The sequence below is a fragment of the Mesoplodon mirus genome, assembly GCF_964341445.2.
Source record: "Mesoplodon mirus genome assembly, chromosome: 16".
In the NCBI taxonomy this organism is placed as follows: Eukaryota; Metazoa; Chordata; class Mammalia; order Artiodactyla; family Ziphiidae; genus Mesoplodon; species Mesoplodon mirus.
In genome coordinates, this window is record NC_138992.1 from 18174397 (window position 1) to 18200326 (window position 25930).

Consider the following 25930-nt stretch of genomic DNA (forward strand, 5'->3'; position numbering starts at 1 on the left):
CTAGACAGGAGCACCAAAAAGCAGTCCATTCGCAAACGATCGTAATTGTCTTAAATTTATAATTTGTTTTTTAACTTAGTTAAAAAACTTAGTTTATGTGTGGAATGTCTCCTCCCGTTAGGATCTAAACTCTAGGAGAGTAAGATCCTTTTCCATCTTGTTCCTTTCTGTATTACCTGCATTTGGAACACAGGAGGCAGAACTACCTATTGAATGCATATATGTCCAAAGAACAGAAATTCCATTTCCAAGGCGTAGGGAATTTATTCGGTTAAATATTTACTGTGTCGGAAACTTCTGAGCGCTGGAATCTTGCATCCACAATTTTGTCCCTATTTTTTCTACGGAGAAAATATTTTTTCAGCCCTTACCAGGTCGATTGATCCCAGATAGAGTCACAGCTTCCTGGGACAACTCCATACAGGTCACTCCAGCAGAACTTGATCATAATTTTTTTCTCCTCCCTGCAAGCCGTTCCCGCTCTTTCTCAGCCCAGCGCTTACCTGGCTGTTTCTCGGTACCCTCAGCGGACGAAGCCCCTGGCCCATGCTCCGCCACCGCACCCGCCGCCGACGGGACTTTTTCTTCCTCCCAGTTCACTAGGAGTAGGTACCGGTCCATCTCTCAGGGCTGAGCCCCCGTTTCAGGCCTCTGCTTCCACATCCAAACAGCCCCGCGCTACTGACGCACTTCCGGTTCCTTCTACTTAGGTCGGCTGGAAACTGTGTGCTCTCCATTGGTTTTCCGCAGCTTTTCCAGCAAGCGAATTCTTTTCGGGGGTTATTCTCTCAACAACTAGATCATTTCCTCGCTTCATGACGAAACTGCTACGGTGGGAAGATTGGAGGAGATGCAGGAAAAGCAGAGAAGTAGACGAGTGCTGGCTTGTCTAGGATCTATCATGTTCGGCTACATGCGTTTCCCGCCGGGCCCTTGATGCTTAGGGACAGGTCTTGGATCCTGGAAAAAGGACTGTTCTGCTACTGGGGAAACATGTCGAGTTTTTCTAGGGCGCCCCAGGTGAGAAAGGACTCTTGTAGCTCGATGGCATTCATTACGCTGACAAAAGGAGGTCGGATTTAGTGAAGCTGAGTAGGATGGGAAGCCGGGTCCTTGGGCCAGGAGATGCTTCGGTGAAGCACAAAGGGTGGTGATTCTGACCACCACTTGCTGTCGTTTTCTTGGTACTCCTACCCTCCCCTTTTCAGTCAACCCCTCTCGTGTTTCTTCCCCCCCCCCGGGAGGAAGGAGGGAAGGTCAGAGAGGTAATAAGCTGGATCATATAGGGCATTGTAGACTATTGTAAGAGTTTGATTTACTGAGCAAAATAAGGAGAGTAACATGATCTCGCTTAAGTGTTAAAAGGAGCACTCCGACTGCTGAGTCGAGAATAGACTGTGCAGAGATGGAGATTGGTGGAGAAGAGAAGCAAAGAATCTGTTTGGAGGCTATTGAAATAATCCAGGCTAGACATGATGGTGGCACAAACCAGACTTAGTAACTGTGTAGTGTTGAAAAGTGGTCACGTTCCGTTTGAAGGTGGAGCCAACAGGATTTCCTGAAGGACTGTATGTGCGCCGACAGCAAAAGAAAAAACAAGGATCATTCCAGGGTTTTTTGTTTCAACAACCGGAAGAACGTTCCATCAACTGAGATAGGCAAGGCTGAGATTGAAGCAGGTTTCAGGAGGAAGAGCAGGAGTTGGTCTAAGCTGCCTCTTAGTCTAGTCCTGCTCCAAGTGTGATTCCTTCCTTGGACTGTTTGTTACCTGTCCCTAATGAGGTAAATACAGGAAGTAAAATTAAACATTAAAAACTGTAGCAGGGCTTCCCTGGTGGCGCAGTGGTTGAGAGTCCGCCTGCCGATGCAGGCAACACGGGTTTGTGCCCCAGTCCGGGAAGATCCCACATGCCGCGGAGCGGCTGGGCCCGTGAGCCATGGCCGCTGAGCCTGCGCGTCCGGAGCCTGTGCTCCGCAACGGGAGAGGCCACTACAGTGAGAGGCCCGCATACCGAGAAAAAAAAAAAAAAAAAAAAAACAAACTATAGCAATTTGACATTGTGGCAGTATTTTAATTGTTTTATCAAAGGTTTTGTTTTTTGTTTTTTGTTTTTCTATCAGGTATTGGTCTGCAATGGATTGGGGAAAAACTAGTCTTTTGCTGCATATGGTTTAAGAAGCACTGTAGTGTATATGCCAGGTGGGCAATTGAAATCAAGTGTAGAGTTCAGGAAAGAGGTCCAGGCTGGAGATGTAAATTAGGGAATCATAAACATACAAATGGCTTTTAAAGTTATGGGTCTGGATGAAGTCTGTGTGGAAATATGTAAAGAGAAGAGAGGAGGGCCAAGAACAGTTCTGGAGCATTTCAACATTTCAGAGGCAGGAGAAAGAACTAGCATGATAGGAAAACAAAACAAACAAAGCAATAGAGGGTGGTGTCCTGGAAATCAAGTGAAGAAAGAATACCAGGGAGAGGGGAATGATCAACTGTATCAAAGACTTAGAATTGACCAGTGGATTTAGTAATGTGAAGGTCATGGTAAACTTGACAGGCAGTAGTGTGCTGGTGATGGTGTGGGAAGATAAAAGCCAGGGTGGAGTAGGTTGAAGAGAGAATGAGGAGAGACAAATTAAAGTAAAGACAACTCTTTGCAAGAGTTTGCTACAAAGAAGAGGAAAGAAATGAGGCAGTCGCTGGTAGGGAAGGGAGGTCAGGAGTTTTTTGGGGTTTTTTATGGATAATTTTAATAATACATAAAAGTAGATATCACCCAATTTCAAAAATCTCACAGCCAATATCATTTAATCTGTACTCCCATTCATTTCTTTCTCTTACTTATGAATTTGAGGTAAATCTCAGACTCATTATTTCATCAGTAAATATTTCAACATGTTCTTTACAAGATAAGAATTTTTTTTTAATCCCATTACCATTTATCAAAGCTAAATGGAAATTTAACAGCAATTCCTTAGTATCATCAAATATCCAGTATGTGTTCAAGTTTCCAATTTTCTCACACATATCATGTATATTATATAAATATGTAATATTTTTACAGTTTCTTCCTTTGGATTAGGATCCAAAGTAGCAATAAGTTGCTATTTTTTTATGTCTCTCTTAATAATAGGTTCCTTTTCCTGTCTTTTTTTCTTACAGTTTATTGAAGAAACAAGATTGTCCTGTAGACCATTGAATTGAATTTTTTTTTTTTTTAGTTCATAAGCTGAGAGAAGTATGCAAAGTATATGGGCTAGAAGCTCTTTATTTGCAAAGGACATGATCATCTATGTAAAAAATGGAATTTACAAAAATTACCAGAACTGATAAATGAGTTTAGCAAGGTTGCAGGATCCAAGACCAAAATACAAAAATGTAGTGCATTTCTGTATACTAGCAACAATCAGAAATTTAAATTAAAAATACAATACCATTTACAATGGCATCAAAATATATGAAATAAACTTGACAAAAGATGTAAAAGGGGAATGGGGTAGAGACTAGAAGAATGAGAACAGGAAAACAGCAGATTGGTAAGCAGTTTTATAAGCTGATTTGAGATTGTGATAATTAAATTTAAGATAAAACCAGAGAGCCTAGTTGTACTTTTTCCAGCATTGTTTGGCTGCTTGTGTATATCCATAGAGAAAGCATCTGATCAAGATCTTTCTGGCCTGTGCTTTTCTTAGAGTTTGAAGGCAGTGATGGACACTGCAAAGACAGCGGTTTAGTCCTGAGGCAGCCTAAGATGTCTATCTAAGGCAGTATTTTAAAATTTAAGTTTATTCAACATCATCCATCTATGCTTTTCCAGCTACATTCTGCTATTTAACTCTCCCTTGGAATTAAACTCCTGAATAGTCTTCAGTTCGTAATTGGCCACTCATCTTACAAAGTTAATGTACCTTCCAATCTCAAAATATTTTTGAAGACCTTCATAAATAACTTCTACTTTCATAAGAGCTTTTCATGACCCCTCCAGATACTATTCTATATGGTACAAAAAATATAAGTCATAATGTAAAGGGAAATAATATCTTTGGAATGTTTTTAAAAGAGCATAATCCATATTGCTAATAGAAAAGCAGGCAGGAAAGATTACTGTGTTAATCTTTGCAGAGTAATGAGAACAGATCCCCCTTTTCCAGAAATAGAAATGAGAACAAAACAAAAATATTATTTAGTGATAGGATCTTTTTTCATAATAATTATTGATGTTAACTGTAGATTACGTGTGATGGTATATAATAGCAAACTCAGTTGTTTCCATTTAATTAGAATTTTCTTTGTTTCCTCTTCTGTCTTTTCAAGCAATGGGCCACTTTTGCTCGAGTTTGGTATCTCTTAGATGGGAAAATGCAGCCCCCTGGCAAACTTGCTGCCCTGGCATCAGTTAAACTTCAAGGATTGCATAAACCTGTGTACCATCAACTGAGTGAGTATCATTTTAGACCTATTATTGGTAATCACAGTTTTCATGTCAGGATAGAATTTTGAAGATGTTTGGGCTGGGTTTTTTTATTTTTTTTATTTTTGGCTGTGTTGGATCTTTGTTGCTGCGCGCGGGCTTTCTCTAGCTGTGGCGAACGGGGGCTACTTCTTCCTTGCGGTGCATGGGCTTCTCATTGCGGTGGCTTCTCTTGTTGCGGAGCACGGGCCCTAGGCACGTGGGCTTCAGTAGTTGTGACACGTGGGCTCAGTAGTTGTGGCTTACGGGCTCTAGAGCGCAGGCTCAGTAGCTGTGGCGCACAGGCTTAGTTGCTCCACGGCATGTGGGGTCTTCCGGGACCAGGGCTCGAACCCGTGTCCCCTGCATTGGCAGGCAGATTCTAAACCACTGCGCCACCAGGGAAGCCCTGGGCTGTTTTAAGGATCTCTTTTTTCCTGAGGATCCCGTATTCCATTCTTGCTAAAAACCTGTTGTGGGCGGGACTTCCCTGGTGAAGCAGTGGTTAAGAATCCGCCTGCCAATGCAGGGGACATGAGTTCGAGCCCTAGTCTGGGAAGATCCCACATGCCGGGGAGCAACTAAGCCCGTGCACCGCAACTACTGAGCCTGTGCTGTACAGCCCGCGAGCCACAACTATGGAGCCCGCGCACCTAGAGCCCGTGCTCCGCAACAAGAGAAGCCACTGCAATGAGAAGCCGGTGCACTGCAACGGAGAGCAGCCCCTGCTCGCCGCATCTAGAGAAAGCCAATGCACAGCAACGAAGACCCAATGCAGCCCAAAATAAATAAATAAATTTTGAAAACAAACAAAAAAACCTGTTGGGACACTAAAATGAATTTGGCTTCTTCATAGGAAAACCGTATTGACCACTTTGTCTAAGGCAACCCCATTTTATGCCATTGCCCCAGCAAAAGGATCAGTAGCCCCTCCTTTCCCTCTCATAATATCCTGATTTGGACTTTAAATTAAATGTTCACTCTTAAACATGTTTCTTCATGTGGCAGCATGCATTTCAATAGTTTCTGAAAATGAGCAAATAAGCTTGCCCTCTCTTCTAAGAAACCCTTTCCTCCAGAAAGATATGTAGGGCTAGCTACGCATGGAAAGTTACTTTTCACTGTTTTGAATTAATAGATTTGATCTTCTGTGTCCTTTTTCCAAAACAAAACAAAACAGTTACTTTCATACTAAAAGCCTTCTGCTTATCACAGGTAGTTTTTGACTGACTTCACTTTCCTAGGCACTTCCTGTCCACCCTGTTAAGATCCAAGTATCAGTTCTTACTCTTCATCTTGCTTGACCTGTCAACAGCACTTTTTGTAGTTGATCATAGTTTAAACTTTATTTTGAAACATGAAATATACAAAGATATATTTAGATAGATAGAGATGTATTCCTCTACCTATATATAAATATAGATAATATTTTAAAGAAAATTAATAATAATGGTGGTGAAATGAATACCCATACACTCAGCATTTGGGTTGTTTTCGGGGTTTTTTTGCCGTTACAAACAACATTGCTGGGGCTTCCCCGGTGGCGCAGTGGTTGAGATTCCCCTGCCGATGCAGGGTACACGGGTTCGTGCCCCGGTCCAGGAAGATCCCACGTGCCGCGGAGCGGCTGGTCCCATGAGCCACGGCCGCTGAGCCTGCGCGTCTGGAGCCTGTGCTCCGCAACGGGAGAGGCCACAACAGTGAGAGGCCCGTGTACCGCAAAAAAAAAAAAACATTGCTATCAGTATTCTTGTACCTTTTCCCCAGGGCACATGTGGAAGAGTTTCTCTGAGGTCTGTCTGTAGGACAGGAACTACTGGGTTTAAAATGGGAACCTAGTTAGTCTATATGCAGGTGTTTTCATTATTCCTCATCTCAGTAACATTGACATTGTCGTTCTTTTTCGTTTTGACTACTCTGGTAAATGGGATATGCTCTTTCTTTGTGGTTTTAATTTGCATTTTCCTGATTGCACATGGAACTGAGAATCTTTTCATTTGTTTATTGGCCTTTTATCATTTCCCGTTTTGTGAAAGGTCTGTGCATTTCTTTTTCCCATTTTTCCACTGAGTTGTTTGTCTACTTCTTTCTAACTTTTATTATAAAAATTTTCACATTTTCAGAAAAGTTCAAAGAGTAGTGCAGTGAATTTCTCTATACCAGCCACCTAGATTACACAATTATTAATATTTTATCATATTTTTTACTCAATGACTTGAAAATAAATTACAGATATCATTATACCTCCCCCTAAATATTTCAGCATATGTCACCCAAGAACAAAGATATTCTCCTATGTAACCCAAATGCCATTATCACACCTAAATATTAACTTTTATAGCCCTTCCTGTATATATGGCCATCGTTTGTCATTGTTTTTCTGGGAAATTGTATGTCAGTTTTCAAATAAACATGTTTACAGTGATTACGAACACATGAAACATACTTAATAAATGCTGATTAAACCAGTATATGTTAGAAAATACTTAAAACAACATATTTATAAATTGAAAATTGTGTGCAGTTTGTTTTGATTTTAGTGACATCTTGACATGAAAAGTCCAAAGTTTTGCTGATAAAAGCCAAATATTAAATATAGTGAAACAAAAATGCAATTCAGTCTTTAAGAGGTAAATTTCGAATTTCATAGAAAAGCTATTCTCCATTACCAGGGAAGGATGGCCCGACAGGCAGCCGCAAAAGCTCCTCTGGTGTTCTAGCAGCACACTTATTCATCAGTACTTAAGGAATCCTTTTGCAGTAAAGACGTGCTTGTAAGGAAGCAGAACTTTAATTCAGTGGACAGATAAGTGCTACACTTTAAGAAGAATTAGGTGGCTACTACTGATTCCACCTTCTCCCAAATTTTGTGAAAGGAGGGCATTCTTCTCCTAACTCCAGATCATCTCGATCTTGACCCAGACCACAGTTTCCATAAAAAAATAACCTTATAAGTGGAACGTTGGTTTGCCACAGCATCTCACAAAGTCCATGGACCTGTATGTATGTTCAGATACATAATGTATACACTATTTGAACCATTTTATAGGCACTCCCTTCTCCTTCTGATTAGAGCTGCCCTCCTGAATGGGAGACTTGGGAGCTCTTTGAACATGTTTGCTTTTCACTGATACAGGAAAAGGAAGGCCACTTGGTGATTTTTGGATTGTGCCTTATTCTTCTTGAGGACTCCATTCTTCTCACTGCCTACAAATTAATCAGTTGAGGAGAACCATAAGAGCATTTAAAAGAAGCAAAGGGAAACCTTTCTTAAGCATTATCTAAAGTTATTAGATCATCTTAAAATACTTCTGGTGCACATGGAATGAAATCAAACGAAAGTTTCACACAGTTCTTAAAGGTTAATGTTATGAATGTTAGCACACCAAACAATTCTAACAATTCACTAGTCTAATCTCTAGTATTCTGCCTTGCATTATTTATTTAAATCTTTTAAGGATTTGTTAGAAAAAAAAGTTTAGAATGCTCTTCTTAAAGTTACGCAGCTAATGTATTTTTCCCTCTTACTATTCAGTTGTGTCAGTCTATTTCAAATGTTAACTCTGCGTCGTTTAAAGTTTACAGTCTTAATCACAAATTTATTCTTCATCTCACTCCTAGAATATCATTGTACAAAGCACTGAAGCTTTTTGCTCCAGGTAATATCTAGAACTCATGCCTCTTTTAGAAGGAATATTTACATATTATCATAAATTTGAACAACACACCTTGTTCCTCTCACAACGTCTTTACACTCAGTAGATTTTGTGGTAACTTACGTGATCATCTGTCACATTAGCCCTGCAGAACTTCAGGGATGCTAAAAAAAACGTTGAAGTAGGCATTTGGACATTTGTCCTTCAAGGCTGGAAACAAACATAAAGGTCAAAGCCAACCTTTGTTGCTTATCACTAAATTGGAACAGCTATTTTTCAAACGTTTCTCAAACCAAATCTTGTAAGGAGACCCAATATGTAAAAGCAGTGTTGCACTGGATGAAGGAGACCTTAGATTCCCTGACATACACCTTTGAGTTTTCCCTTTGATTGAATTAGTTTGAATTTTATTTGGCCATTTAATTTAGCACCTAATATTGTAAAAAGAAATCAAATAAGGTCAGAAATCTAAGTTGATAAATTTTTGTAAATAAACTCAATTCCTTTTTCTAAAAATTGCTTATTACTAAACTTTAACTTTTAAAAAAAAGTTTTTAAGTTTGAAAGATATTAATTAACTTCCACCATCTCTTGATCAGGCAGTAGAGTTCCAATTTATATGTATTTGGTGCATATTGTAAAATGCTTCAATTAAAATTTTTAAATGACATATATCCATTTATTTGGATTAACAGAAATTTAGATAGAAATGATTGCACTGTATCCAGGATTTTAGGCTTCAATCATAATATTGGCTTTTGTTTTAATACGTAGTGCAGTTAAAAAAGATTTGATTGCTGGTTGGTTTTAATTAGAGACAGTGGAGAAGTGCTTCTAAGAATTATTAAATACAGTAGAGATTTGGCATAAGTTATTAAGGGAGAATAACTTTTCCCAGATTAGGTGTTCATACCTTAGAGCTGAAAGAACACGATTTTCACCTGATTTGTGGTATTCTTTCTAATGTCCCTTGAAAGATCCCCTTTGAAGTAAAAATGTGTTTTGAATGGCGCAAAATGCTTTTTGCATATTTAAAGCTTAAACAACATTTACAAAATAAATTCAGGTTTATTAGAAAGTTAAAGATCCCATTTTTCCTCTAAATAGGTGTCACAGAAAGAGCCTGAACAGAGAGTTAAATACCTTGGTGTGAGCTTTGACAAATCACTTAATCTTAACAAGCCTTAGCTTCTTCAACTGTTAAGTGTCCGGTTGAAAGCTAATGTAATTTCAGCATTATTTGGGACTGTGTAGGTATCTTCTCACCCTCTTCATTTGTTCTTCAGGTTCATTTGCCCAACTGCCTTAGTAGCCCACCATGGGTCACTTTTGGGAACTTTAGTCACCTAATTTGCCAAATAGTCAAACTTTCCTTTTCAAGCAGCTAACAGCAAGCTTCCCATTCCCAGATCTTTCCCTCACACCCTGGATTCCCTTACACTCTAATGAAGACTACTCACCTGCTTTATCCTCTTTCCTTTACCCTTGTCTTCTATAAACTACAAACTTCTCACTGATGTCATTCAAATTCAAGCTCTGCATAGACTCTTATAATGTAATCTTCAGTTTTGAGATACTGTACTTATTCATACTTATTTTTTCAGTGGTGATTTTGTTTGTTTGTCTTTGTTTTTGTTTTTTGTGGTACGTGGGCCTCTCACTGTTGTGGCCTCTCCCGTTGCGGAGCACAGGCTCTGGATGCACAGGCTCAGCGGCCATGGCTCACGGGCCTAGCAGCTCCGCGGCATGTGGGATCTTCCCGGACTGGGGCACGAACCCACATCCCCTGCATCAGTAGGCGGACTCTCAACCACTGCGCCGCCAGGGAAGCCCTCAATGGTGATTTTTTTTTCAAATAAATAACCTTCAAGAATCTTTTGAAGTTTGTTTTTCTATTAGTAGAATAGGCACTCAATAAATGTTTCTGACTACTTGATTTTGTCATGTACAGTGACTTGTGAAAACTTACATGTTGACCTTTTAGGGTTTTTTTTTAGATGAACAGTCAGGCCTAGGGGGTACTTTTCACTGGAAAATTAATCCAAAACATATGTTTTGATTTTCAGATCATCTGTTGCATCAAGTATATGTGTACTCATAGTTGCTAGTGGCGGTTTAAATTTAACTAGTTAAATGTGTTTGGGAAAAAACCTTGGGTTAGTAGTTAAGCATAAGATCCTAGTATTCTTTTCTCTGAATTTGAAAAGAATAATCAATTGTGATGTTTTACATTTGTTTCCAATTTACCTGTTGGTAAAACAAACCATTTTTCATCTATATGCATATTGTTTTCATTTTCTCTTTTATTTTTAAGGGAAAATTTGTATGAGATATTTAAAAGTGGTGAAGTGTAATTATTAATAGTACATTTTAATGAAGTGTAATTATTAATTGGCAGAGAAAATAGGAGTAACAGTAGTTTGCCTTTAAAAGATGTGTCATTGTTATTGGCATCTTTATTGAATTCTCTTTTACGTCCAGTGTTGAGATTTTCCAACTGTCTAGCCAATTCTTTCTATGCTTAGATGTTATGTGAAAGAGAAACATAAACCTATTCAATGATTTTGATGATGCACTGTGACTTGCTTTATATTGTTTGATGTGTTTTTGTTTGTTTGTTTGTTTGTTTTGCGGTACGCAGACCTCTCACTGTTGTGGCCTCTCCCATTGCGGAGCACAGGCTCCGGATGCGCGGGCTCAGCGGCCATGGCTCACAGGCCTAGCCGCTCCGTGGCATGTGGGATCCTCCCAGACCGGGGCACGAACCCGTGTCTCCTGCATCTGCATGTGGACTCTCAACCACTGCCCCACCAGGGAAGCCTTGATGTGTTTTTTGGACTTTGATAAGCTTTATAAAAAAACAAGCTCACTTTTTCTTAAAGTCAAGAATTTTCATATAAAATCTTTTTTTTTCCTTTGTTCTTTTTAAATCTAGGTGACTGTGGAGATCATGTTGTCATAATGAACACAAGGCACATTGCATTTTCTGGAAACAAATGGGAACAAAAAGTATACTCCTCACATACTGGGTAAGATAATGCTTTTGTCAGGGAAGATAGGCAGTTGAATATATTACTTTAAGAATATTATTGGTCTTATTTAAAAGAAAAAGGTTTTTTCGAAATTTAAGAAAATACGAGTTTTGTTCATGCCACATGTATAATTTACTCAATCAAAAAAACTGCAGTACTGTACCAAATACTCATGATTACCTGAGAATATTTGTTTTTCCTGGAAGCTTTTCACATAACCTCTCTGATCTAGATTCTTCTCATTTTTTAGTCAGTCTTCTCACTTCTTTCTTTCTGTTTCCTATAATTCATCTTACTGCTGTTTCCAGAACCAGCTTGGACTTCTAAAAGTACATGAGATGTTGAAAGAATGGTGAGTGAAATCCCAAGTTTGGAAGATACCTAAAATCTCCACAACATGCCTTTCAAGTTATAGGTCTGCCTATCTGAATAATAGCGGTCTCCTAGCTCATGAGGCAGCCCATTCATTCTGCCTTTTATGTGGTCTAAATGGTAGAAAGATCTCAGTGCTATTGAGTCATCATCTGTTTTCCTCTAGCTTTCAGAATGGTCTTAGTCCCTTTTTGGACAGTGTAAAATTATATCTTCCACATGACATCCTGCAGATAGTTTTGAGGCAATGATCAGCAAGTACCCACTGACCTGTCTTTTCTCTAGACTGAACACCTGTAGTTCCTTCAAAGTTCTTTTTATGGCTTCCGTTCAGATGTCTTATCTCCATTATACCTTGGTCACTGTTCTCTGGGTGCAATTACTGCTTACCAGTATCTTTCTTAGCTAAATACACTCACCTGGCTGTGTTTTGATAGTTTTCTGATAAAATGTGACTCCACCATCTTTCAGTTATGCAATCTTCTGTTGTAGTAGAACTCTTCTTCAAGGCCATATCACTATGTGCTACATTGAGTTCACCATCAGCTAAAACTTATAAGTCTTTTTCAAACATGCTGCTGTTCAACCATGTATCCTCCTTCCTGTGTATTTTAGTTGCATTCTAATCAACTGCAGTACCTTAAGTTTACTCCATGTAAATTGTATCTCTGGCCTTCTAAGAGCTTTTGAGATGTTGATTATGTCATGTAATGTGTTAGTTAACCCCTCAGTTTCAGGTCATGTACAAATTTAATTAAGCATACCTTCTTCAGTATCATGCAAGATATGATTAAAAATGTTGGCTTTTCATTCTTGATCGAAATTATTTTTTTTTATTTCCAAGTGCCCCTTCATCTTAGGCAGACTTTGATATTCCCATCTGTTTCTTTTCCTCTCTTTCCCAAGGAGGTCTTAAATGCTTGGAATAACTTTTTTGCTTCCATTAGCCAGCCTTTGCCCATTCCTACACTTAAACACTTTCGTGAACTCTTCATTTAATGTAACAGAAATGAATTCACATCCATCTTTAGTAATTTTTACTGTTGGTAAATCTCTATATACAAACCAAGTTTTATAAAATTTACAGGTAATTGGGAAAGAAATATGAAAATACAAGATAACAATGTGATAAAACATAAAGTATTTTTTTCCCGGAGAGAAAGAATACAGGAATAGAAGTCTAGACAGGTATTTCTTTTTCTGAGGCTGAAATTCCATGAAGCAAATAAAAGAGCATCAGTTTGAAAATTATCCATCTTTCTCAGCAAATTTCTATATTTGGTTTCTTAAGTTTTATTCCTAAAATGTGGTTCTCTAAATCATCTTTAAAATGTTTTCAAGTCTTGTTGAAAGAAACTTATAAAAGGAATCATTTTTAGGTAAGCTTACATTTTTCTTGCAGAGTCTACTGCCTTTACGTTTTATTTTTCCCTTCCTCAAAAATCATTAAGGCTTTATTCATCCATTCAGTGTAATAAAACCTTGCATCTGTATGTTGTTTTTGTTTTAAATTTCTTAAGCACTGTCACTTGACTCTCATAAAAATCTTGAGAGGTAGATGGGGCAGATATTATCATTTTTCTTATATAAGCAAACTCATATATAAAGAGGTGAAATGAGCTGCCTAATATTATACTGGTAGCCACTGGCAAAACCTAGATTCCAGACCTGGATCTGGGGTATTCAAGTTACCAAGATGCCTCCAGTACTATCCCCAATATTTTTTTTAATCTACATTTTATATATAATTTTGATCTGAACACAATGAAATATTTTATTACTTAGAACCAACATATGACTTCCTGTTAATAGGAGACAGGAGCACGACTTGTTTAGAGTATTTTTTTTAATTTTTATTTATTTTTGGATGCACTGGGTCTTCGTTGCTGCGTGCGGGCTTTTCTCTAGTTGCGGAGAGCGGGAGCTACTTTTTGTTGTGGTGCGCGGGCTTCTCATTCTGGTGGTTTCTCTTGTTGTGGAGCATGGGCTCTAGGCGCACGGACTTCAGTAGTTGCGGGCTTGTTGCTCTGTGGCATGTGGGATCTTCCTGGACCAGGGCTCGATCCCATGTCCCCTGCATTGGCAGGCAGATTCTTAAGCACTGTGCCACCAGGGAAGCCCTTGTTTAGAGTATTAACTTGCCTTCAGAACCAAGTAGTCTACCACTCTTTTCTCCAAACCTGACCCCTAGCTTATTCACTTGGTCTGATTTGTCAGGGAATGTGAAACATTCTGGCACTTTGCTTTTTTTTTTTAAATTCAAGCAGTGATAAACTAAGCAGTGATAAAAATGTTTGACTGAATGAGTGAATGAATGAATGATGAATAACTTTAAATTCCAGTAGAAACATAAATAGTTAGCCAAGAAATTTTCTAAGATGTGGAACTTTTTATGAAATAATGATTGCTAATTTGACCACTTAAGAGAATAGCATTTCAAATAGCATAGGTTACTGCTTAATTTTTAAGACATTGATGAACAGCATAGTTTCAAGAAACAAGTATAATTTCATAATAAAAATAGTTTTCATATTATAAAAGAATGTTCATTTCAAGAATACTGTACCATAGCCTACTCCCAATTTTAATGTCTTTGTTTCTTTTAATAGCTACCCAGGTGGATTTAGACAAGTAACAGCTGCTCAGCTTCACCAGAAGGATCCAGTGGCAGTAAGTTTATAGTATTTTTTTATTATATCACACAAGTTTTGATAGGTATTATTTCATTATCATTCAATTCTATATGTTTTCTAACTAGTATGTTTTGCATTTAGTCAAAGAATTTTGATGTTTTTCTTTTTAATTTCTTAACATCTGCATGATCACCTAGAATATGATATGATTGCTGAAAATGTTTGGGGGAGACAGATGTATGTATGTACGTGCATATATATGTTTATATTTCCATTATATCAAATATGCTAAGTATGTTGTTCCAATCTTATATTCTCACTGACTTTTTTGTTGTTGTTGTTCACTTGATTTACTGATTACCTGAGAGAGTTATGTTAAAATCTCAGTTGTGGATTTATTCATTTTTCCTTGTAGTTCTGTCAGGTTTTTGCTCTGTATGTTTTGAAGATTTAGCGTTAGATGAATTAATTTAAGTTTGGGATTATAATCTTTATAAGGAATTGATCAAGGTATATACTGACTCTCTTTATCTCCAATAATGCTTTTCAACTTGAGGTCTGTTCTTTTTATATATTAATATAGCTATATCAACCAATTTTTTAATTTTGTTTGCCTCATATATCATTTTACTGTTTAATTTTAAACTTTACTGAGCTAGATTTTATTTTCTTTTTTATCCCCTTCTTTCTTGCCTTCTTTTGGATTGACTGAGTTTGCTTATTAGAAGTCTAGGATTAATCAATATCTTTACTTTCCTCAAAATCAAATCAAGGCCCCTAGAAGATTATTAATACCTATTCTCCCTTTCAACCTGTATGTTTTCTCTGTTCAAGATTTTTAAAAACTCTTAAAATTCAGCATTCTTGTTATTGTCTTATACTGTTACTGATTCTTTATGGTCTTCTTTGCTTATGATTGATTCTTGTAACCGGGATCAATGTCCTTCTCCTCGAAGAACTTCTTGTTGACATTCCTGTCATAACATTCTGAATAGTGAACTCTCCTTTTCTGTCTGAAGCTATATTTTTGCCTTCATTTTTGAAAGATAGGGTGTTTTTTTTGCTTTTATATGCAATTCTAGGATAACCGATTTTTTTCTCTCAGATTTTGAAATATTATTCACACAGATTTTAGTGTCCGTTATTACTGTTGATATCAGATGTCACTTTAATTGTTTCTTTGTGTGTATTCTGTCTTTTCTTTCTGAATACTTTTAAGATCTTTTCTTTGGCTTTGGTTTTTATATGTTTCTTTGTGAGCTTTGTTATTTATTTTGCTTGAGGATTGGTGTCTTCTGAAAATTCGTCAGCTCTTCTGTGTATCTTCTAATATCGGCTCCCTTTATTCTCTGTCCTTTCCCTTTGGAAATCAGATTATACATACATATACAAATAATTTCAATTACTATATTTTTTTCCTTTTCTTGAAGCTTTTACTGTTTTTTTTCTTTTTCACATTTGCTGGTCGGTTTTGACAGTCTTCTGTTCCCTTTGTCATACTTTGGTTCCCTCTTATATTTCTTTAAACATGTTAAACGTAATTCTTAGCATTTATGTCTGATTCTGATATTTGTGGTCTTTGTGGGTTTGCAATTTATTGTTTCTGTTCAGGATACTTGGAAAGTATATGTACCTTGGAACTTCATCTCTGGGAATTTTTGAGACCTATGTTCAAAATGAATTTCTTCAAAAAAGATTTACTTAGCTTCTGGCAGGTACATGGGGCCATATATATATATATATATATATATATATATATATATATATATATATATATGGCATCCTAAGACCTCTTTAAGCTATACTTTCGACCTCTGCATTTTGATCCCCATAAAAAGGGTGAATTTGGGGCCTTATAAGGTCAGGTTCATAGTTTAGCAGTCAGGTTCATAGTTTAGCAGTTGTCTGTCAGGAAAGACTTTTGTTTTTTCATTTCCTTACACAACACCCTGAGTATTGCGTTTCTGTTGAGAAGCTAGGTTTATGAGGTCATCTTGATCCTACCTCCTAACCCCAAAGTCATAATCCTCTAAAACCCAAGCCCTGCACTAAACTGATGCCCTCAAGGCTAATGCCAGCCCTAGGACTCTTTTGTTCTTTCTTTTACTTTTGGCCTCTAGTCAGTTCCATGCTTTTAAAAAGATTTAAAAAGCAATACTGTTAACTTCACTAATGTTTATTATGTTATCATTAGAGTTATATACTGGGAGAAATCTCTAATCCAAATGCTTGTCCTCAGTATTGCTAAAAACAGATCCTCCTTTTGCCATTTCACAGTTTTATTTTTTCTTCCTTAACTCTTGATAACCTAGTCTTTAAACTGTACTCCTAGATTTGGTAGCATTTTCCCCATTGGGACCTGTTTTAGCTTTTTACTTAAATGAGCAAAGTGTTAGACTGTGAAGACACTCCTTTTTACTTCCCTAAAATGGTGAATAAAAATAAATGTCTATTGTCAGGTTGCAACCATTTGTTTGGTGTTGTACTGCCTATAATTTTCTTGGCAAAGGTGGGGGGGGAAGGGCATGTTTATTATTATAAGGTCTGACATGACATTTAGATGTTCCATACTTTACTGTTTATTTTTACTTTTTATAATTATAAAAACATGCTCAGAAATTGCTTCTTAAGAAATATTTAAGGTTCTGCTTTATAATTCATGTGTCTTTAGATTATCATGGGTCAAAATAAAATATCCTATTTTGACTATTAATATGGATTGCATATAATAGTAGTAAAAAGTTGTTAGGGCTACTGGTAATATATACCACAACTTTTACAACAAATTATAGTTTTAATACTTATAAATATGTTTCAATGTTTTTAAAATTAGTTTCTAGTTTATTCAGGTATGCTAACTATACACTAGGAGGCAATATAGTCCAATTTTTGATGTTAAGAATTTGGCTTTGGATAACATTTGTAGAAATTGTTTCAAATTATTTCTTATGAACAAAGATTGAAATGCATTGCAAAGTGTTTGATGACGGCTTGGAAAATATTTAGAGTTAAATCCATTTGAATTTTTACCTCATTAAAAGATCTTAATTTTTTTTAAGTCTTAATTTTGATTGTGTTTCTAAAAACAATGACATGTTAAGGAAGAGGTCAGTTATTTTACTTCCAATTGAAACACTCAGTGTTTTTCTGGAACAGTAGGTCTTCTTCCAGCAGACATAATTTGCTTATCAGTACTTGGTATATGTGGCTTTTAGGAGAATTTGTTTCATGAAGCATCTTTCTGATTATTAGTACGATCTTGGAATATTACTTGTAAAGTACATTGATTAACATATTTAAATAGTAGGCTTTTAAATATTTCAATACATTTTTATAATTACATAGAAGATCACTAATTCTAAACTCAAATAAATATATTGATTCAGCCCTTTCCTTATATCCTTTCTCCCTCTGTCATACATTTTAGTTTCCTTAAGAGTCTCTGTTCTTGTATTTTTCTTCTAATATGGTTCCTTTCTTATGTTTATTCCCTCTCCTATAGTTTATAAAGATACTTTATGTAAAACAAATGTCATGTGCCCTGGGTTACAGGTTAGATGAGGAAAGTATTTAATACTTATTACCTTTACCTTGTTCTATCTTTCTCACTTTCTGAATCCCTTAGAGTTTATGCTTAAGTCTATACAGCTAGAATTACTTCACTGCGTATGCAGGTTGTGTCACATTTATTTTTGGGGTATGTACATCTGTATGTCTGTCATCCCCTTTTTCTCTCACCTGGCAGCTTGTACCCCTTTCATACTTTCCAGCTTTCTCTAATTTGAGTGTTACGTTTGCATTTTTTAATAGGGCATATTTTAAAAATACCAACTTGTTAATTCAAGTAAATACAACTAAATGTTTTTAAGAACATGAAGACCATATGCCAAGTAACCCTACTAATGCAACAAAATTGCTGTTAGGATGATATAATGACAGAAGATATAATGATTTGCTTATCCAGACAAGATGCTGAGTAGTCTTTTTTGTTTGTTTTTTTGTTTGTTTTTTGGATTTTTGGTTCTTTTGTGTGTGTGTGGTACGCGGGCCTCTCACTGTTGTGGCCTCTCCCATTGCGGAGCACAGGCTCCGGACGCGCAGGCCCAGCAGCCATGGCTCACAGGCCCAGCTGCTCCACGGCACGCGGGATCCTCCCGGACCGGGGCACGAACCCGTGTCCCCTGCATCGGCAGGCGGACTCCCAACCACTGCGCCACCAGGGAAGCCCTGAGCAGTCTTAACATTGTCACTTTCTACTAAAGACTTTTAAAACATTAAAAATTTTAAAGACTACTGACAGTGCTGCCCAAGAGAAATTTCTGCTATGATGGACATGTTCTTTGTCTGACCACTTGAAATGTGGCTTATGTGATTCAGGAACTGAATTTCTAATTGCTTTTAATTTTAACAATGTAAGTCTGTATTTAAATAGTCTCCAGAACATAAAGTCTCAACAGCACTAACACAGAAAATGGATGGAAAATATATATGGGACGCCATTAGCTTTAGTACATAGTGAGGTGGTGTGATGTGATGAGAAAATAAAAGGATCAGGAAATCCTCTTATAGTGCAATTCTATTCCAACGTGTATTGTTTTAATGGGTTTAGTTTCATACATGCCAAATGATATCCTTGAAATATGAGTACAGATGAAAAAAATCAATTTGACTCTCCAAATGTCTCTTAGTTTTATGAAGCTTCTGCAATATATTTGTATACACTGTTTACCAGGAGGTCCCCAGGAAATTATGGAGCACAAGGTGACAGTGTGTGCCTTTCTCTTGACAAAACATACATAAAATCACATTCAGACCAACAATGACAATAACCTTAACAAGGGGAAAAGTAAATCAGGAAAAGGTTAGTTTCCCGTCTTGGGAGTGGGTATGACGGGGAGAAGGGACTTTGTCTTCTTGAAAAGTTACAGAGAGAAACACATTATAGGTGTGTTTGCATGTCCTGTATGTCTGTTCTGGGAATAAACCTACCTGGATTGAATCCAGCACCACTGCTTAAGAGATACATGAAATTGGGGGGTCGGTTCTGTAACCTCACTAAATTTGTTTCCTCATCTGTGAAGTGGGACTTAGTATCGTAAAAAGATAACAAATGTAATGCAGTGACCGCTGTACACACAGTAAGTTTTCAGTGAATGCTAGCCATTACCATTGTTATAGATTGGTGACTTACAGAGTCAGTCTCATGACTGTATGGTCAGGCACAGTTTATGAATTGGAAACCTCCTGATCTCCCACCTGGAAGAAATGAGATTAAGCCTCCCTAGGATCTGCTGTAACCTGTATGTAATAGCTTATTATTTTTTAATGAATTTTTTAAATTATTTATTTATTTTTGGCTGCATTGGGTCTTCGTTGCAGTGTGCAGGCTTCTCACTGCGGTGACTTCTCTTGTTGCGGAGCACGGGCTCTAGGCACGCAGGCTTCAGTAGTTGAGGCACGTGGGCTTCAGTAGTTGTGGCTCGCAGGTTCTAGAGAGCAGGCTCAGTAGTTGTGGCACACGGGCTTAGTCCCACAACATGTGGGACCTTCCTGGACCAGGGATGGAACCCGTGTCCCCTGCATTGGCAGGGGGATTCTTAACCACTGCGCCACCAGGGAAGCCCTATAATAGATTATTTGAGCCACAGGTTCTTGTATAAGCTTAAAGAATTTTTTCTTATTCTATCTAAAATCGACACATACACAAGTTATCTGTTATCTCTTCCTTTTGTCCCTTTTCTAAATGAAAAAACAGATTCGAAAGAAAATAGTAATGTACAAAATAATAAAAGTTACTTTTCTGTTACTGCCACATATCTGCTTAGGTCTCAGTTTCATTTCTTTCACATTCACATTGAATCTTAGCCCACTCGTTTTCATCACTATCTCTTACTGTGTTTATATCTCCAGTTACATTTTTCTTATTGAGTCCCCCGTGTATCTGTTTTTCAGATTGTTAAACTAGCTATTTATGGCATGCTGCCAAAAAACCTTCACCGAAGAACTCTGATGCAGAGGTTGCATCTTTTCCCAGATGAAGTAAGTCACTGATGATACTTTCTTAATTTTTTTTAACATCTTTATTGGAGTATAATTGCTTTACAATAGTGTGTTAGTTTCTGCTTTATAAAAAAGTGAGTCAGTTATACATATACATATATCCCCATATCTCTTCCCTCTTGCATCTCCCTCCCTCCTACCCTCCCTATCCCACCCCTCTAGGTGGTCACAAAGCACTGAGCTGATCTCCCTGTGCTATGCAGCTGCTTCCCACTAGCTATCTGTTTTACATTTGGTAGTGTATATATGTCCATGCCACTCTCTCACTTCGTCCCAGCTTACCCTTCCCCCTCCCTGTGTCCTCAAGTGCATTCTCTAGTAGGTCTGCGTCTTTATTCCCGTCTTGCCCCTAGGTTCTTCATGACTTTTTTTTTTTTTTAGATTCTGTATATATGTGTTAGCATACGGTATTTGTTTTTCTCTTTCTGACTTACTTCACTCTGTATGACAGACTCTAGTTCCATCCACCTCACTACAAATAACTCAATTTCATTTCTTTTTATGTCTGAGTAATATTCCATTGTATATATGCACCACATCTTCTTTATCCATTCATCTGTGGATGGACACTTAGGTTGCTTCCATGTCCTGGCTATTGTAAATAGAGCTGCAGTGAACATTGTGGTACATGACTCTTTTTGAATTATGGTTTTCTCAGGGAATATGCCCAGTAGTGGGATTGCTGAGTCGTATGGTAGTTCTATTTTTAGTTTTTTAAGGAACCTGCATACTGTTCTCCATAGTGGCGGTATCAATTTACATTCCCACCAACAGTGCAAGAGGGTTCCGTTTTCTCCACACCCTCTCCAGCATTTATTGTTTGTTGATTCTTTGATGATGGCCATTCTGACCGGTGTGAGATGATATCTCATTGTAGTTTTGATTTTCGTTTCTCTACTGATTAATGATGTTGAGCATTCTTTCATGTGTTTGTTGGCAGTCTGTATATCTTCTTTGGAGAAATGTCTATTTAGGTCTTCTGCCCATTTTTGGATTGGGTTGTTTGTTTTTTTGATATTGAGCTGCTTTCTTAAATTTTTAATTAAATGTTTTCTCATTTTAAAAATTGTTGTATTTTCAGTAATTTTATGTCAACTTCTGAAATATTTTTTGCATTTTATAGTGAATGCACTATAATAACCATTGCTTCTATTTTAAATCATAAAGTGAGCCATCATTGGACTAAAAACCAAAAGTCTGTAAGTTCTATATTTTCACTTTAATAACTGCTTTCTTTGGAAAAAGGAACTATAGTCTGCTTTGTTTGGAACAAGAAACTATAATTAGAGCCCCTGTTAAATTGAGGTTACTTATAGATAATTTCATGAACTACAAAAAAGTATGAATTTAGTTTACTTTTTTTGTGACCTGTAGCTTCTATGAATCATAGATTAATAGCTCGGCTTTGGTTGCTAATTATTTCCCATAATTTAACTTGAGAATACTTATTCCTACTCAGAGTTTGTTCAGCTAAAAAGTACTTGAAAAAAAAAAATAGACATTTTTATCCATAACTATTGTACTGGTATAAGTACTTGGTTTTTCTCTCTGGTATAATATAATGAAACACTAGAGGTTCTATAATAAAATAGTTGAGTCCAGGCCATGGAATCAGACTGCCTGAGTTTGAATACATGCCCCCACCATCTACTGACTTCATGGCCGTTATCTCTGTTTTCTCATCTGTGAAATGGGCATAATAATAGTACCTACTTCATAAGATTGCTGTAAGGGTTAGATGAGATAACATTTGTAGAGTACTTAGACCAGGCCCTGGAACAGTAAGTTCTAGTTGCTATCAATATTATGGGTTATAATTGTTGTCCTTATAGTTCCTACTAGAGGAATAAGGTAGAATTCATTCCAGAATATAAAGTTACACAACTGTTCAAGACACCTGTATGTTCTGTTGTTAGTTTAAATAATGCATGAGTAAATTATTCAGGCTTTTATCAAAGTGGCTAATTTATTACCTTTACTTTGCACGAATGAGTAGAATAATTTCCCACTATTCACTTTACCTCTGAGGTAACAAGTATGGGAGCAGTATCATCATATAAGGATAAATGACCTTGGGCATGAAATCACAAGAATTTTAAAACTCCTGTTTCTGATTGTACTTTCACATGCTTTTAGGAACCATAATTTCTACAAGGAACAAAAAAATAGTAATGTTATTTTTACCAGTTATAAGGTAGATATGTTTCAGCATAAATTACTTAAATAATTTCAGGCTATAAAATAAATGAGCCCATTTCTCCAAAAATGGATTGCTAGATTTTTTTATTGTCATGACCATGGGGAAACAGGCACTCAGACATTGCTGGTAGCAGTACAAAATGGTGCAACCCACAAGGAATCCGGGGAATTAGCTAACATTTAATAAAAATACATACATAAGGAGATTCATGCTTGATCTGGCTATCTTATTTATAGCAATTTACCCTGAAGATACACATACACAAGATTATTGTTTCCACATTATCTACAATAGTAAAGTAATAGAAATAAATAAATGCTTATTCATAGGAAATTGGCTAAACTATGCTATATCTATTCAGTTGAGTACTATGCAATTATAAAAAAGGAATGACAAATATCATTGTGATGGTAAGTAATGCTTTCCAGGATGTATTGCTAAGTTTAAAAAAGCAAAGTGGAAAAGAATATAGCTAGCATACTACCTTTTATATGCATTTATACATATGTATGTTTACATACACACATATATATTTATCTGTCTTCTTTTTGCATAAAGAAACACAGGAAGAATAAATGAGAAAATGAAGTTGGTTATTTACTAGATCATGGGCACAACAAGATGAAAGGAGTAGGGAAGAGGATGAGATTTTTGGAGAATACCTTTTAGATTATTATTTTTTTTTACTTTAACTTTTTTATCATGTTGAGATTTTATATATTCAAAAAATAAGAGGACAATACCAATAGAAGTAAGCAGAACTAGTGCACAGATTGTGTTTTCTAAGTGCTATTCCCTATTAAAAGGAATGTGGTTCTTCTTAGAAATGTTGTTTCTAGGTCTGGAACAAAGAAGAAGGTTATTTTGGAGTGCACACATGCACAAGATTATTATTTCTGCATTGTTTATAATAGTAAAATAATAAGTAACAGAAAGTAAGACAGTGATCAAAACCCGATGGAGAAATATCGAGAGAACACAGGAGGCAGCTTGAAGTGGTGCCCACTGACCAAATATGGACTGTTTGAGCCTTGAATGATCATAATGATGGATTACCTTGAATAGAAAACAAAAATCTATGAGCCCACAATGATAGTCCAAAAATTATTTTTAACTGATTATAATTTCCCTTCTTTCTGGAGAAGGAAAAGCTCTTCTTTAGAGAAGAATGTCATCTAAAAAATGTAGAAATAATACTGAATTAGAAAAGCCACCATTATCAGCATATTCTGTATCTATTGAGTAAAGCATTATAGAACAGGATATTCACACAGTTTCAAAACATCGTGTCACCGAGTACTTACTATTTAAAAAGGGAAAAGATACTTTTATGTTAAAGCCATCTGGTGAACCACCACTCATAACCAAGATATTAAATATATCATCAATATGGGAAAAACTGACATCATGTGCCTCCTGCTATGAATGAAGCACTGAAGACCCAGCATAAACTATATAGTGTCCTGTCAGAAATGTTTAACCTAAATCTAATGATGAGGAGAGAGTCCTACAAATCCAAACAAAGGACATTCTGCAACATAATTGGCCTGACCTCTTCAAAAATGTTAATTTCATAAAAGAGATAAAACAAGGAAACTCTTCAGATTAAAGGAAACTAGACTAAATATATTATGTATGTTAACCAACATAACATGATAGCGGTAGCATGTGACCCTTGACCTTGGATTGGAAAAATTCAATTTGGGAAATTTGAATATACACTGTATATTAGAGTAAAAGGTGTTTCATCAATGTTAGTTTTCCTGAACATGAATTTGTAATGTGGTTACATCCGAGACAATTCTTTTTTTTTTTTTTTTTTTTTTTTTTCTTTTTTTTTCTGTACGCGGGCCTCTCACTGCTGTGGCCTCTCCCGTTGCGGAGCACAGGCTCCGGACACACAGGCTCCGCGGCCATGGCTCGCGGGCCCAGCCGCTGCGCGGCATGTGGGATCTTCCGGGATAGGGGCACGAACCCGTGTCCCCTGCATCGGCAGGCGGACTCTCAACCACTGCGCCACCAGGGAAGCCCCGAGACAATTCTTATATTTAGGAAATATATATGCTGAAATATTTAGGGACGGAATATTTGCAGACTACTCTCAAATGGTGTAGTCAAAAAGAATGTTTTTGGTGTATGTGTTTATGAATAGATAAAAAGAGAGAAAGCAGTCATGTCCTATTTGAATAGTCAGTGAATTTAGGTGAAGGTTAGATGAGTGTTCACGTATTTTGGCAACTTTTTGGTAGATTTGAAATTCCTTTAAAAATTGCAAAAAAGTGGGAGTTACCTGGCGGTCCAGTGGTTAGGCCTCCACGCTTCCACTGCCTAGGGCCCGGGTTTGATCTCTGGTCAGGGAACTAAGATCCTGCAAGCTGCGTGGCACGGTCAAAAAAAAAAAAGTATAAAGAGGAAAAATTTCAAAAAAGTAAATGATCACCTCACCCCTGTGTTTCTTTTTTCTACTTTTATTCTTTTCCTTATTTCCCTCTTAGGTTCACCACCTGCTCTGTGCAGAGGACATAAACGCATAAAAAGAAAGTTTTTCCAGTTTCATGTGTAATGCCTAATCAGCATCTTTAATTCCTAACCTTGCATTGATTTTGTCCATTCTTTCAGTGGATTCCTTTAATAGTGGTGAAATTTGGTAAGCCCATTTCAGTCAAAATTCTATTCAATTCAGCAAACATTTACCAGGAACCCACTATGTCCCAAACTCTCTATGCTGAGTGAGCAGTTGGCAACGTTTAAAATTGTCTTTGCAGATACAAGCTAAGGATTTTTTTTAATGGCTTCCCAGAGAAGTGTGAAATAGTCATAAATTTTCGTGAATACCAAACTGGCAGATAGACTTCTTTAGTAAGTAAAAAATAAGGACACCTTAACAGTATTTCATGTGTCCAGGCTTTCTCTGCTTGTTCTGATTCTGTCTTACACTTGCATATTTGAATATGCTGGGGAAGGGAATTTAAATATTTTTCAACTACTTTTCAGTGAAGAAACACTTCTCAATAGTATTTACTGTGTTTTGTATATGTTGGTAGTGACCCAGCCTATCCAAACCACAATTTTAAAGTCATTTTAAATTTTAAAAAATATTTTTAAATTTTTGCCATATTAGGTTTTGGAATGAGTTTATAGTGCAGTAGAGCTCTGTGATTCTCTAAAGTTATTTTTAAATTGTATTTTGATTCTTGACATCTTGAATAACCTATTTGATGCCATGTCCTTGCCTAGGTATTTGATTCCCAGTTATACTATTGCTCTCTGCAGACAACTGTAATTTACTGTATAATCATCCTCCTTTTTTGAAAATGTTTAGGAACACACTAAAATGAAAAGAGGGAATTATATCTACGATCCCTAGGGAAGTGCCCATAGGACACTTCCATATTGATATCTTACTATTTTTTTGATAGACTCTCCAAAATTAACTGATCATTCAGATCCACAATATAATTCTCTTTCCCTTATTTTTGTTCCATGAGCACAATATAAATGTTAATTATTTTGGTTATTCATGCTCTTC

General features: G+C 36.8%; 2 protein-coding genes across 4 annotated transcripts in view; one reads left to right on the forward strand and one right to left on the reverse strand.

Moving 5' to 3' along the window:
* MTBP (MDM2 binding protein) overlaps positions 1–670 on the reverse strand; it is a 70204-nt gene extending 69534 nt beyond the window's left edge. For both annotated transcript variants that reach the window (XM_082601734.1, XM_082601735.1), the window contains exon 1: positions 504–670. In XM_082601734.1, the coding sequence (XP_082457860.1) occupies positions 504–621 (118 nt within the window). In that variant the 5' untranslated portion in view covers positions 622–670. The remainder of the gene's footprint in view (positions 1–503) is intronic.
* A 182-nt stretch (positions 671–852) lies between these two features.
* Positions 853–25930, forward strand: part of MRPL13 (mitochondrial ribosomal protein L13) — a 38926-nt gene continuing 13848 nt past the window's right edge. The window contains exons 1-5 of one of the 2 annotated variants that reach the window (XM_082601737.1): positions 860–1020; positions 4313–4436; positions 11040–11133; positions 14118–14178; positions 20094–20180. In XM_082601737.1, the coding sequence (XP_082457863.1) occupies positions 937–1020; positions 4313–4436; positions 11040–11133; positions 14118–14178; positions 20094–20180 (450 nt within the window). In that variant the 5' untranslated portion in view covers positions 860–936. Of the gene's footprint in view, positions 1021–4312; positions 4437–11039; positions 11134–14117; positions 14179–20093; positions 20181–25930 lie in introns of both variants that reach the window. The other variant, XM_082601738.1, reaches the window with a different exon arrangement.